General features: G+C 36.0%; 1 protein-coding gene across 1 annotated transcript; it reads left to right on the forward strand.

The window, feature by feature from the left end:
• The first annotated feature begins 865 nt into the window (after nt 1-865).
• LOC122053358 (la-related protein 6B-like) lies at nt 866-13,318 on the forward strand. The gene is made up of 10 exons (XM_042615382.1): nt 866-1,332; nt 8,774-8,855; nt 10,312-10,406; nt 10,511-10,582; nt 10,664-10,743; nt 10,824-10,920; nt 11,460-11,507; nt 11,583-11,651; nt 12,330-12,470; nt 12,716-13,318. Exons 1-10 carry the CDS (start codon nt 898-900, stop codon nt 12,980-12,982), a joined length of 1,386 nt encoding a protein of 461 aa, XP_042471316.1. The 5' UTR covers nt 866-897; the 3' UTR covers nt 12,983-13,318.
• Nucleotides 13,319-13,767: the final 449 nt, after the last annotated feature.

The following is a 13,767-nucleotide window of genomic DNA, read 5'->3' on the forward strand; positions in this document are numbered from 1 at the left end:
GTTTTAATTTAGATTTATCTAATTCACAACCCAAAAAAAGATTGTTTATGATTAGTCGGATGAAATTTGAACAATATTATAAAGGTCGTTTTCTAAAGAATATGTGTTTTAGATTTATCTAATACACAACCCAAAAAAAGATTATTTATGATTAGTCGGATGAAATTTGAACAGTATTATAAATGTCGTTTTCTAGGTAATATGTGTTTTAGATTTATCTAATACACAACCCAAAAAAAGATTGTTTATGATTAGTCGGATGAAATTTAAACACCTAAATTATTAAAAAAATAATAATAATATAAACCTTAAGCCCCAAATGACATTGGTGCAATTTTAGCAATGTGCATTTAGAATGTAATTAAAAACGCCTCTTTCAACTAATTGTTTCGTACTCTAATATTATTTTTCTTTTAAAAAAAGGAACAGGCTGTTCTTATACTTTATTCATTTAAATAGATATGAAAATTTTAAATAAATTTTTTAAAGGATGCCTAGAAACGAAAAAAAAAGTTTATTGTTAAATTATTGTTTGATGGACGAAAAATACATACAAAAAAAATTATAATTATTTTAATTAGTTTAAAAAAAATCTGCTATCTTAAGTCTCAACTGCCCTAGAGCCGTTAAGGTAATTATTTTAATTAGTTAACATTATTACTTATAATAATACAAAATTACCTAATCACGTGCTAATTACCTGACAGTTTGATGTTCAAGTCCGAAGCGCCATTCGATGTAATCGGCAACTGCCACGTGGGGGTTATTTATTAGTCAGTGGCACTCTCGGAAATAAATTCAAGTCGTAGCCCGTTCATTAACGAGAAGAAGGTCCAAGCAGTGGTATAAGTATTGGACTTGTTGGAGCCCAAGTTGACTAGAGGGTTGTGCAGATCTATGGCCGACGGTATCCTGGAGCAAACCCTAGGGGACACCGAGGACCGCGCCCTCCTCTCCGGCTCCGGTGGCGCTGACGACCGATCTCCAACGGAGTCCGGTGATTCTTCCCTCTCACGATCCCTTTCTTCCAGCCGACTCAACGCCCAGGCAGCAGAGTTTGTCCCCCGCTCCTCGCAGCTCCCCGATTCTACCCCAGTGCCGATCCGTCATGGACATGCTCCTGTGGCTCACCCAGTGATGCACGTATTCCACCAGGCGCCTCCAAGCTCAAATTATTTTGCTCCCGGCTCGGGTTCGTTCGAGTACTATGGGGCTGCCCAGTCCGGCGGGTTTAGGGATCACGAGGGTGGACATACGAGTGCTGATCCTGAACGAACCCCTCTGGATAAGGACGAGCTTCCAGAAGAAGTTATCCAAAAGATCACGAAACAGGTTCGTGTGACTTTGCCTCAAGCATTTCATGAGTTCATATGCTTAATTTCCTTGTGATACTATCTATAGTGTATTAGAATTGACATTTATCGAAAGATTTATGGTGCTTCATTGGTTTTGTCAGTAAAGTTAGGAGATGAACCTTTTAAACTGCTCGAGGGTTACTATAACGTGTTTTTCTTAGATAACGCAGCATCTAGCGTCATCAAATATTAATTGGCTTGATAACACAACTCTACTAGACATATACCAATTGTTTAGCTCTCATGTGAAGTTTAGTGATTTGGATAGACTGGTTTACTTGAAGAAAATGGAGTAGTGAGACTATAGATGATAGAAAAGTAAATTTTGTTTTATTAACCAATTCATCATTGATCGGCCTTTTTTTGGACTTATGTTAGATGAATAGAAATTGTAGTATCGAAAGTGTTAGGGGATGGGGGGTTTGAATAGTGCTCGTGGCTTTTTCATATTTTTCGTAAATCAATAGTATATGCAGCGGAAAAAAGAATTCAAAAGAAGTATCAACAGAGACAAAGCTAACACATTATTTTTCACTTGGTTCGGAGCATGTGGTGACTCATACTCTAAGGTCCGCGATCGTCGATCGCTTTTGTTGGACAATCCACTAATAATTTCGAATAAGTACAAGTACAAAGTGATAATATTTAAAAAGCTATAACCGAAATTTTACCGACAACTAAAGATTCAGAGATTCGTGCTTCGGTCGTTGGAGCAGTGTTGCAGTGTCGTCGAGTTGTTTTTGGAGCAGCGCGCAAGAGAGTAAATTGTTGGAGTTGTTATGTTTGAGGTGCTGGTCAAAGTCCATTTTATAGGCTACCTCCGGGTGCCTGGACTAGTCGCAGCGCCCCCACGTGACATCCTCTCGTCGAAACTCTATCCAACAACTTTTATCCTTACCTTGGCGCTTGGACCACTCCTCGGGCTTGGACGCTGATGTGTGCTGACCAATCGGAACGCGCCAACTCATTTGCACGCGCGGCAGAGTTCGGCCTAGTCTGAGAGCCCAGACCCAATCCGGTTTGCGTCTGGGCATCTGGACCCCGTCCGAGCACCTGGATGCCCATTTTCTGGGCAATCTTTCAGCTTTGATTTCTTGTACCATAGAGTTAGCACAACAAACAAAATATATCATTTTGAATGAATTTGACAGTCTTGGGATTGTTTGGTTCTGACTTTTGGATTTCCGTGAAACCCTAGGTCAAATCGACTTTTATTGTTCTCTCAACAGGGAACGCGTCCTCACCTACTCCTCTCAGGAGAGTTTACCTGATGTCAAACCAGTCCTTCAGACCGTTTGGACTTTTGTTCAGCATCCTGGACTTTAGGATTTTATGCTGGATGTCCCATCTTCGACCCGTCCATTCGTCCGCCTAGTGTCTGCAACCTCTAGGACTTTTATCCACTGTCCTCGATTAGTAGGATTTTTCGTCTGATGTTCTTGACCTGTTAAGACTTTTGTCCAGTCCATCAAACTAGAACTTCCTTGTCTAGCCGCAATTAGGGCTTTCTAACTGTCTAATATTCGCTAGGACTTTTACTTTACCTAAGTTCACTTATGACTCTCAGTCAGACTTGTTAGAACTACAATAATCCTTAACTTTGAATCCTTTACCATTATCAAAATTTAGGTTCGATCATCTAGTGTTTTCTGCACCAACAATCTCCCCTTTTGATTATGGCAACATAATTTAAAGTTAAGTAAAACATAACTAGTTAAGAATAACTAGAGACTTGTACAAGTAAGAATTTTCAATTGCCTTTTTTCAAAGTTAAAATTTCTAAGTATAAAAACAGAACTTAGAAAAGGTTACAAAGTTAAAATTTCTAAGTTAAATTCCTCCCAAAAAATTTTTAACTTTAAGCCCCTCTAGAAAATAGCATTTACTTCTTTTCTTTTTGAAAAATTTTAACTTTTGAAAACTAGCAACTTAACTTTTAATCTTCCCCCCCCCCCCCAATTGACATATATCAAAAATAATTTGCAAAAGAAATGTAAAGAACTCCTCAATTAATGCTAAAAATTTTAAAGATACAAATGCTTAAATGATTGTTTTGTTTAACGGAGAAAAATTTGCAAAAATGAAAAATTAGGTAAAGTTAATAGCATGAGTATAACTCTAGAGTCCAAGCATAAATGTAATTTGGAAAATTAATTAGGTTTTGAAAACTTAATTTGGTTTTGAAAAATTTATTTGCTTAAGAATTAATTAATTTAAGTTTTAAAAATTAATTAAAGTTTTGAAAATTAATTTAAGTTTTAAAAATTAAATTAAAGTTTTGAAAATTAATTAAGGTTTTGAAAAATTAATTTGGTTAAGAATTAATTAATTGAAGTTTTGAAAATTAATTAAAGTTTTAAAAATTAATTTAAGTTTTGAAAATTACTTTAAGTTTTAAAATTTAAGTTTTGAAAATTAATTAAAGATTAAATCTTGAAAAAATAATTAAAAAATTAGATCAATTGAATTAATTAGGTTTTAGGTTAGATTCAGTAAATTGATTAATTAAATTAATTAGTTTGAGTTAGGTTAAGTAATTGACTAGTTTTAGTTAGGTTAACTAAATTAATTGATTAATTTGAGTTAGGTTAAGTAAAATAATAGATTAGTTTGAGTTAGTTTATGTAAGTCTAAATTGATTAATCTTAAGATCTCACCAATTTCTAGATTTTCATTCAGTGAGCCTAGGTTTTTGTGAGATGTTTGATATATTGATATTTTCTTCAATTTAATTTGAAATCTATGGATTGATTTACATTTGAGTTAGGCTTAGGTTTAAAAGTTAGTCAGTTAAATATTCATTTCAAAAATCAGCTTCTAGGCTGGGTGTCAGAGCAACGATCACTTCTAGACAAAACCTTTTAAGGAAATTGAATATTTAACTTTCTTTCTGAAAATCCTTGGTGTAACTAGTTAAGTGTCGATCAAGCCTAAGTCCTTATCTAACCACCCTAATCTAGGAAGAAATAAGGAAAATAGTAAATCAAACAATCAAGTAAATCTATCTAATAATAAAGATGGCCTTTTTATTGGTTTCTCTTGGATCATAGTCTCGATAAGGTCTATTAAGGTAATGGATTTGATCATTGGGAATCCAATATTGATTAAGTCCAACTTGATTAGTCAAGTTAGATTTAGGGACCCATACTTGGACTAAACTTCTATTGGTTCGATTTACTAAAGATAAGTAAGATCTGAATCGATGTTTAGGCTTGTATTCGAGTCCAGATCGGTTGTATACAACCCTTTGTTTTTTAAGAATCAGATCAAGGGTCTTGGAACCCAAAGTGAATTGTTCTAACGTATCCTTGAGTTCTTTGACTTGAGTTTTCAAATTAGAATTTTCTTCCTCAAGTTGTTGGACTTGAGTTGAAATTCCAATTTGAATTGACTCGGTCAAAGGACTTGGGTTAGTCTCTTCTTTGAAGGCTTTGACATCCTTTTAGAGTAACTTGATCCGGATATTGGACTTGGCTAATTTTCTAGATAAGTAAGAAAGTAAATTATGCAATCTAACTAACGATGGACTAACAGTGGAGTTGGAATCGTCTGAATTAGATACGGATTCGTGGCTTTGCTCGGACTTAGCTTCTGATTCATTCTCGGACTCGGTTTCGACTACTTGTGCTTGTATTGGTAATGCCAGAAAACTTGTTCGTCCTCATCTGATTCGTCAGAAGACACGGACTACGTTGCTTTCGAGTCTTCTTTTCTTTTTGTTTGGACATTCTGACTTATAGTGCTCTTTCTGGTTGCACCTATAACAGGTCACTTCTGATTTGGGCTTCTTGGTTTGAATTGGACCCGACTGCTTCATCTTCGTTTGTATCACCTTCATGATCTCTTGTTTGGTGAATCCCTCCTCCTTTTTGTACAATTTTCAAACTAGGTTCATGAGCTCGACAATGATTTCCTCGCATAATCCGATTCATGTTTGGACTCAGGTTTGGTTCGGTACTTGTTCTTTGATTCCTTCGTCTTGCTTGTACTTGCAACCAAGACAATATCTTTTTCGATCGGAAGTGCATTAGGCTGTTCATGTAATTCGAATTCAGAAAACATTTCGTCTAGTCTAATATTTGAAAGATTCTTGGATATTTTATAAGCATCTACCATCGATGTCCACAAAGCATTCCTTGGAAAAGCATTTAACGCATATGTTATAATATCGCGGTGATCCACATTTGGTCCGATCGCATGGAGACCGTTGAGCAAGTCTTGGATCCAAGTGTATAATTGGCTCGCCGATTCATCATCCTGCATTTTAATATCATATAATTTATTTAAAATTAAGTCCCGTTTACTTACCTTTGTATCGGAAGTCTTCGTATGCAATTCGATTAGTTTTTCCCATAAGTCCTTTGCACTTGTGAATGGACCGACTCGGTTCAGTTCGTCTTTGGTAAGATTGCATTGGAGATTCTGAGTTATCTTGGTGTCGACCTCGATCTTTTTCCTTGGCACGTCCAACTTGTCGCAGGGGATGAGTACTCCGTCTATGATGGGGAATGTGAATCCATTTTGAATAATGATCCACTTTCACCTGCGTCTTGAGGTGGTACTCTATCTAACCTTCCAGTATCCGAAATCCTCGTTGGAGAAACGAGGAAAACTTGAGGCGGTACTCCATCGGTACTATAACCTTCTTGATGGCCATTCGAAATCTTGCACACAAAGAAACGAGGAAAACTTGTTCCACTTGGTCTTGGATTAATAGTGTGGTATGAAAAGTATTGAACTCGAGTGGTGTTGCACCAACTTTGAGAAACGTAAAACTCGATTTAAAAAAAAAAATTGATCAAAAGGGGTGATAGCATCAATTTGATCGACTCTGAAAAACTCAAAAAATATCACGAAAAGAAAAAAAAAACTTGCTTGAACGGTGGTTGTACTGATTCAGAGCGGTCTCGCTTTGATACCAATTGTAGGATCGAAAGCGCTAGAGGGAGGGGTGAATAACGTTTGTTGCTTTTTCACCTTTTTTGTAATCAATAGTATACGCAGCGGAAAGAAAGAATTCAAAAGAAGTATCAATGGAGACAAAGCTAACACATTTTTTACTTGGTTCGGAGTCTGTGGCGACTCCTACTCCAAAGCCTGTGATCGTTGATCGCTTTCATTGGACAATCCACTAATAATTCTGAATAAGTACAAGTACAAAGTGATAATAGTTTAAGTGCTATAAACAAAATTATACCGACAACTAAAGATTCACAGATTTGTGCTTTTGGTCGTCGGAGCAGCAATGTCATGAAGTTTGTCTTTAGATGCAAGAGAGTAAATCGTTAGAGTTGTTATGTTTGAGGTGCTAGTCGAAGTCTATTTTATAGGCCACCTCTGAGCGTCTGGACCGGTCCCGAGCACCCCCACGTGGTGTCCTCTCATTGAAACTCTATTTAGCGACTTTTATCCTTACCCAGGCGCCTAGACCACTCCCTTGCGCTTGGGCGCGACGTGTGCCAACCAATCAGAACGTGTCAACTCATCTGCACGCGCAGCTGAGTTGGACCGAGTTTGAGTGCCCAGACCCAGTCTTGGCACTTGGATGTCCGAGCGTCTAGACCTAGTCTGGGTGCCTGGATGCCCATTTTTTTTTTTGGCCAATCTTCCAACTTTGATTTCCTGCACCATAGAGTTAACACCAAACAAAATATATCATTTTGATTGAATTTGACAGTCTCAGGATTGCCCGGTTCTAACTTTCGGATGTTTGTGAAACTCTAGGTCGAATCGACGTCTATTGTTCCATCAATGGAGAACGTGTCCTCACCTACTCTTCTCAGGTAAACTATGCCAAATCGATCACCGTTTGGATTTTTGCTCAGCATCCGAGACTTTAAGACTTTCTGCTTGACGTTTTATTCTTGACTCGTCCAGTCTTCTGTATGGTGTCCGCGACCTTCAGGACTTTCACCTATTATCCTCGACCAGTAGGATTTTCCGCCTGATATCCTCGGCCTGCTAAGACTTCTGCCCAGTCCCTCGGACCAAGACTTCCTTGCCTAGCCGCAACTAGGGTTTTCCACCCGTCCAGTATTCATTAGGACTTTTACTTTGCCTAAACTCACTTAGGACTTTCCTACACACTCAGTCATATTTATTAGAACCGCAATAATTCTTAACTTTGAACCCTTTGTCATTATCAAAACTTGGGTTCGATGTACTTCCAGCACCAATAGAAATGAGTAAGGGAATAAGAGGTGAGAAAAATAGGAAAGGAAAACACCAATGTAGAGAGAAATGAAGCAAGAAAATATTAATAGATTAGTGAAAACCACTTTATTTCTTGTTTCTATCAAACACAAGTGTAGAGAAGAGATGGGATCTAGAATATGTATCTTTGATCATAGTTGTGAAAAGTGCGCGCCTGGGTAGTGACCCATGCACAATACTTGAATGAGGCGCGCTTAAGCATGCACCTTTTGAGAGGTTAAGGTGTGCTTAAGGCTCGATTTTCCATACCTTATTGAAATTTTAAAAAAAATTTAAAGCCTAATGCATACCTTTAATTATCCTTTAAATTAATTAGATTGCATTAACTTGCATGCATGCGATATATTTTTCTTGCGTAACTCTTCCTCTCCCCTAGAAAATGAACATCGACCTTCTTTGGTCCTTGCAAACTTATTTAGTTATTTTACTTTGCGCGACTCTTCCTCTCTAAAAAATCATCATCAACCCCTCCCCCCCCTATTTCATTGATTTTCTCGGTGGTACTGATTTTCAAAAATCAACTCCATTTCAATGTTATATTTTGAAAATCAACACCACAAAGAAAATTAGTGAAATAGTTTGTGAATTTGAATGTTAGTGAATTTTATATTTATATTATTGTTTAGTAGTTTATCAAATATTTGAATTTTGTTAGTGAAATATTTCCTATATATATGTTTGAATTACAAAAGTTTATACCCAAAGCATCTTACTTCGGTAAGGTGTGCGCCTCACCTTGCACCTAACGTCTCAGCCCCACAGTACTTATGCGCTTTTGGGTGTCTCATGTCTTAAATAACTATGTCGCGTATTGCTGTTATATCCATTATTGGTAGAATAAAGGAGAAAAGGTTGTTTTATCTGTTCTCTCTGGCTATACCCACTCTTTCCCATTTGGAATAAATGGAAACCACTCCCACACTTCTTGCTCAGCTGTTAACTATCTAACCTACCTGGTTGTCAAAGGCACAATTTTCTCTTAATCTAATTATTTGATTTCAGATCATTATCATCTTATTTACATGTTTTGTTTCTCAGACTGGCAGTTGTTTTCTTTTCTGTCTGTGTGTTTCTGCCTTATTGCTCTCCTGAGTACTCAGCTCTTTATAAAAATATTTTATATTTGTTGTATGCATTTCATCAATAATTTTTTGTGTATGTAATCTGTCTCTTCTTGAAACTCAATATTTTTTTGTCATGGACAGGTTGAGTATTATTTCAGTGATGCAAACCTTGCTACAACTGAACATTTGATGAGGTTTATCAGTAAAGATCCTGATGGATTTGGTAAAAAAAAAATCTGAACATTGATTTTTGATCTTTTTTCTTGTTGGCTTTCATTGTGATGTAATAAACTTGTCCAGCTCCTTTTTGGCAAGGAATGTATTCCTTGTAGACGTTTTTTTCCCTTAAGTATGCCTTCAAATTGTTGCATGGAGGGTTTGGGGATGGCCTTTAATTATTGGGCACAACCTGACTCAGTTGTTGTGTTGTTTAACTGAGCTTGGTACCTTTGTTGCAATGCATATTGTTGTTCCTTGATTAATTATCATAAATAAAAGCATTACTACCCTGCACTTACAACATGCATTTTTTGATAAAGGTTTAAAATTTGATTGGTCTGGTCAAGATGGTACTTTATTGGTAAAATTATCACTATGCATTGACAAAACAAAAATCAGCAGGTTTGACGCCTTGATCTAGCTTTTTCCAATTTCACCTCTTTAAGTTCCTACTAAATCAATTTGTTTGCAGAAACAAAAATATCGAGTCATAGTCATTTGAATTAATATTGCAGAAAAACTAGAAGAGTTTTACTATTTCTATTTGTTATATTTTTAAGTCTTGAATCGAACCAAAATATCTCTAATTGAGTTTTTTTTAATAGAGTTGAATTCGGTTTATTTATTGCACTTCTTGTGATTCTAACACTAGTGGTAGTACAACTTTGTTCATGCTCTTTATCAATTCAACATGATTAGTAAGAATTTCCTTCGCTCAAAATCTACCAGAAGGTTATCACTAGTTCTTTTCAAGTCAGACAAATTATTTATATATTTTTATTTTTCCTCGATATTTGTCCACTAGTTGTGTGTGTGGCCCCGCATGGCGGGAGCTTCGTGCATTGAGCTGCCTTGTCCAGTAGTTGATTGTTAAAAAAATAACATATTAGTTGATCTTCTAGGCATAAAATTAAATTCATTTTTAGATATTTTTATTTCATCTCTTTCTCAATGGACCTTTCTCAAAATTTAATAGTGGGCTCATCTGTTTACTTCCTTTATAATTTGAAGAACATTGCACACATAATAATATGCCTTGTATGTGTGGTTACTCATAGAAGATAAATAGGAAGTACTACTATTTGGAACTGGAAGTAATAAGTGTAACTTTTATATGATAAGATGAGAGGAAGCATGTTGTTAAGGTTGTTTGGACTTGATGAAAGGAAATCAATTTAATTTATAGTTACACCAGTTGAATTAAGGTTGTTAAATGGTGAGATCAATGAAAACTTTAGTTGACTTAATAAAGGATGTTGATTAAACTATCAGAACTAGTATGACCTTTTACTGAGCTGAAAAACATGAACCTTGTGTTCCTAATCAAATGATTAACGGTTTTAGTTTTCATTTGACTGGTTATGCAAACAGCATGGACATTCTGAATATTTTATTTTTCTAAGATCTATGCGTGAGGAATTGAGAAGTCAGGTCTGAATGTGATTGTTTCCTCTTTGCAGTGCCAATATCAGTTGTAGCAGCATTTAAGAAAATCAAATCCTTGGTTCAGAACATCTCACAGCTTGCTATGGCACTCCGAACATCATCAAAACTGGCAAGTTTTTCTAATAATATTTAATTTCAGTTGATTTTATTGAAGACATCGTATCAAATATTTCTTTAGTGGCTTTAGTCTTTATATTTTGAGTCAAATTACAGGTTGTAAGTGATGATGGGAAGAGAGTTAGGCGTCAACAGCCTTTTACAGAATCGGACTTGGAGATGTTGCAGGTGAGAATTTAATCAGGTCTCTATGGGCTTTCTCAGCTAGATCCACAGACTTAAGCTTTTCAATTTTTTCTGTTCATCTAGTCTCGCATTGTTGTGGCTGAAAACTTGCCTGAGGATCATTGTTACCAGAATCTTATGAAGCTATTCTCTTCTGTTGGCAGGTAAATCATCTTGATTTTTTTTTTAATTTTTTGATACTGTATAACTTTGCTACTTAAATAGCTTGATCTATGTTATCTAGTGTGAAAACAATACGAACATGTTATCCACAAACTGTCAATGGAACAGCTGCTGCAAATAATAAACTGACAAGACTGGAAATGCTCTTTGGCAACAGAGTAAGTACTTTGATCCTTTTGTTGTACAATTGCTAGATTACGTTGTCAATGAGAATTTGTACATTTAAGTTGTGCTTGATTAGTAGATTATTATGATTTGGTTATCCAACTCAGATTGTTATGTATATATATTGGAAATTTTAATATATCCCCTCTAGGTTTTTATGTTTTTTTGAATATGCCCTTAGTTTTAAAATTACCAAAATGGCCCCCAGAGTTTAAAATCATCAAAATGGCTCCATCGCCAACTACTGACACCTTAAGTGACTTAGTGGAATGATGATGTGATAGTTTTAACTCAAGGAAATGAGGACACATGTTTGCCACGTCAAATTATTTATTGTTACTTATGGTTGTCAATAGTTGTGAGGCAAAATTATAAGAGTTTTGAAACTATAGGGTGCATTTTGACTATACAAAGAAACTTCATTATGTTTGCCATGGAGTATATTATTTAACAGTCTTCAAAATTCTCTCGTTCTTCTCTTGTTTGTTGTATATTACATGCTGATGTTTTTGTTTTTGTTGTTTCGTTGTAGTTGCATGCATTTGTGGAGTATGAGACTGTTGAAGATGCTGGAAAAGCAGTATGCTTGATGATCCTACCTTTTCGACATTTTGTATTTTCTAATGTAGGTGACTAATTGTGTTGTGTCATGCAGGTTGCTGAACTCAATGATGAAAAGAACTGGAGAAATGGACTCAGAGTTAAACTGTTTCCTAAATTCATGGTAATCATTGGCCATCAATCATGTTGCTTTCACTTTAACTGCAAACCTCCTTGCATTCTCCCCTTGTTTGTCTTATTTATTTATCTTTTGGTTTCACTTTTAGTATAATTCAAAACATTCTCTTGTTCTACAGTCGCCATTCCCCTCTTTTTTTAATATCAAGGGCTAGCGTAGCAACTGCTAAGATAGTTTAGGTTATCTGTGACGATATAGTTATGGCTGGTTTTGATTATTTAGGTTTATCTTGCTTTATAGTTATTATATTTGGGGTAATCACTAATCAGCTGTAAATATGAACTAATATTAAACGTAACATATCCATGTATCCATTCCGAAGGGTGGGTTTTAAGGAGATCAGTAGTTCTCTCAGCGAGATCAGATCCACTTACCTATTAGGTGGAAAGGTGCATGAATTGAAACGGATATAGCAGTCTTATTTACTGAGCTGCATTGTGTTATCATTGTACACAGTACATGATCCAAACTCATGGCAGTAGCAGTTCTTCATACAAGGTTCTCTAATAGGTTACAAAAGGAAATAAACAAATTTAGTTTTTTTTCCTAATAACATTTCTTATGTATAAACTTAGCAAATCTCACTGGTATTATATTTTCTTTGTAATTAGCTGTTTGGTTATTTTATTCTTTTACAAATGTTACTAACTTCTTCAAATGAAGATGAAACATGGACCAGTCCGGGGAAGAAGAGGACAGGAAGGTGATTTTAATGGAGAGGAGGATGTCTCGACATCAAACCAATTAAATGAAAGGCTGGTTGATGATGCCTATCACTCATCTGAAGTGTCACATGATCTTGAGGTAAGCATGCTTGTTTCATTTGCACCATCAAGTTTCACAGTTTTTCATTGGACACTTTCTATAAATTTAGAACTTTATGAATTTTTCTTTGGGGTTTGATCAGTATTTCGTTGCACAGTTCAGCTGACCTTTGGATATATCTTCTCTAATAAACCTGAAGCAATTTTAATAGATACCAGTCATTTTGTAGCTGTTCAAATATGATATTCTAGTCTATTTTCCTAACACTGGTTAAGTATGGACAGAATGATGAGAATTTCAATGAAAAAGATGGATCGCTAAGACGAGGGAGAGGCCGGGGCCGTGGAGGGAGACGAGGTAGAGGCCAACATCACAACAATAATCGTGGAGGAGGCCATCTGGTTGGCACTCCACCATCTAGCCATTCTATCCATTTTGATCGAGAACAGATTATTTCTAACAAACAACCTCCCGGTCCTCGGATGCCAGATGGTACCAGGGGTTTCACCTTAGGTCGAGGGAAACCAGTAACCTCTGCTACTACAGTCTAATGGCATTCTACGAGTGTTTCTGAGATTCCGTTTTCTTATGTGCATGTTAATATATTATTATTAGCCAATCCTCGACTTTTGGTGCCAATACATCCTTCAGAACGTGTTGGACTTTATTTTGGGGTTGAGCTTGAGTTGGTAGTGCCCGCTTTGTGTTCCTACGTTTGATGGTCTTATATCCAAAGAGAAAAAGGGTAAATAGTATGTTGGTGTTTTGTGCTCAGACCAAATCAATTATATTAGAAGTGTTATGGATGATAATAGATGGTAAATAAGGCAAAAACTGTCAGATTATTTGATTTAAATTATTATTATTAATATTATTTAATTTTGCAACCTGTGGGCTGTACTTAGATGCAGTGTCTTTGGAAATGCATATAGACAATAACTATACTGTTATTTGATTTTGTGCTACCTTTAGTATTAGGGTATTGCTGCTAGCAGCGATTACTGAAGGTTCTGAAACGTTGCTACCGGCGGTGATCATCAAGAACCTCTACCTCTCAGTCAACCCCCACTGTTGCTTGATCATGTCCAGATCCGAAAGGGCACAAATCGGCTTTGCTGCCCTTGGCTTCGTATGCTCTAATCCTTCATGTTAGCTATTTCTCTTTCCATTGGTTTAGACCACGTAAACTCTCATTCTTCAATATTCTTCGTCGATGACAATCTTTAATTAAAGTCGTCGTATAAAGAAAAATTAGTAGACATTTAATGAAACTTCTCAAATGGGTTGATTTTTTTTTCCGAATATGTCATATCAATGTCACCACATCAAATGTATA

This window comes from Zingiber officinale, chromosome 1B (assembly GCF_018446385.1).
Source record: "Zingiber officinale cultivar Zhangliang chromosome 1B, Zo_v1.1, whole genome shotgun sequence".
NCBI lineage: Eukaryota > Viridiplantae > Streptophyta > Magnoliopsida > Zingiberales > Zingiberaceae > Zingiber > Zingiber officinale.

Coding starts and splice junctions, on each gene's coding strand:
- LOC122053358 (XM_042615382.1), top strand. CDS start 898: ATGGCCGACGGTATCCTGGAGCAAACCCTAGGGGACACCGAGGACCGC. Junction 8,856..10,311: donor TAAAGATCCTGATGGATTTG/GTAAAAAAAAAA, acceptor TCCTCTTTGCAG/TGCCAATATCAGTTGTAGCA. Junction 10,583..10,663: donor CGGACTTGGAGATGTTGCAG/GTGAGAATTTAA, acceptor CTGTTCATCTAG/TCTCGCATTGTTGTGGCTGA.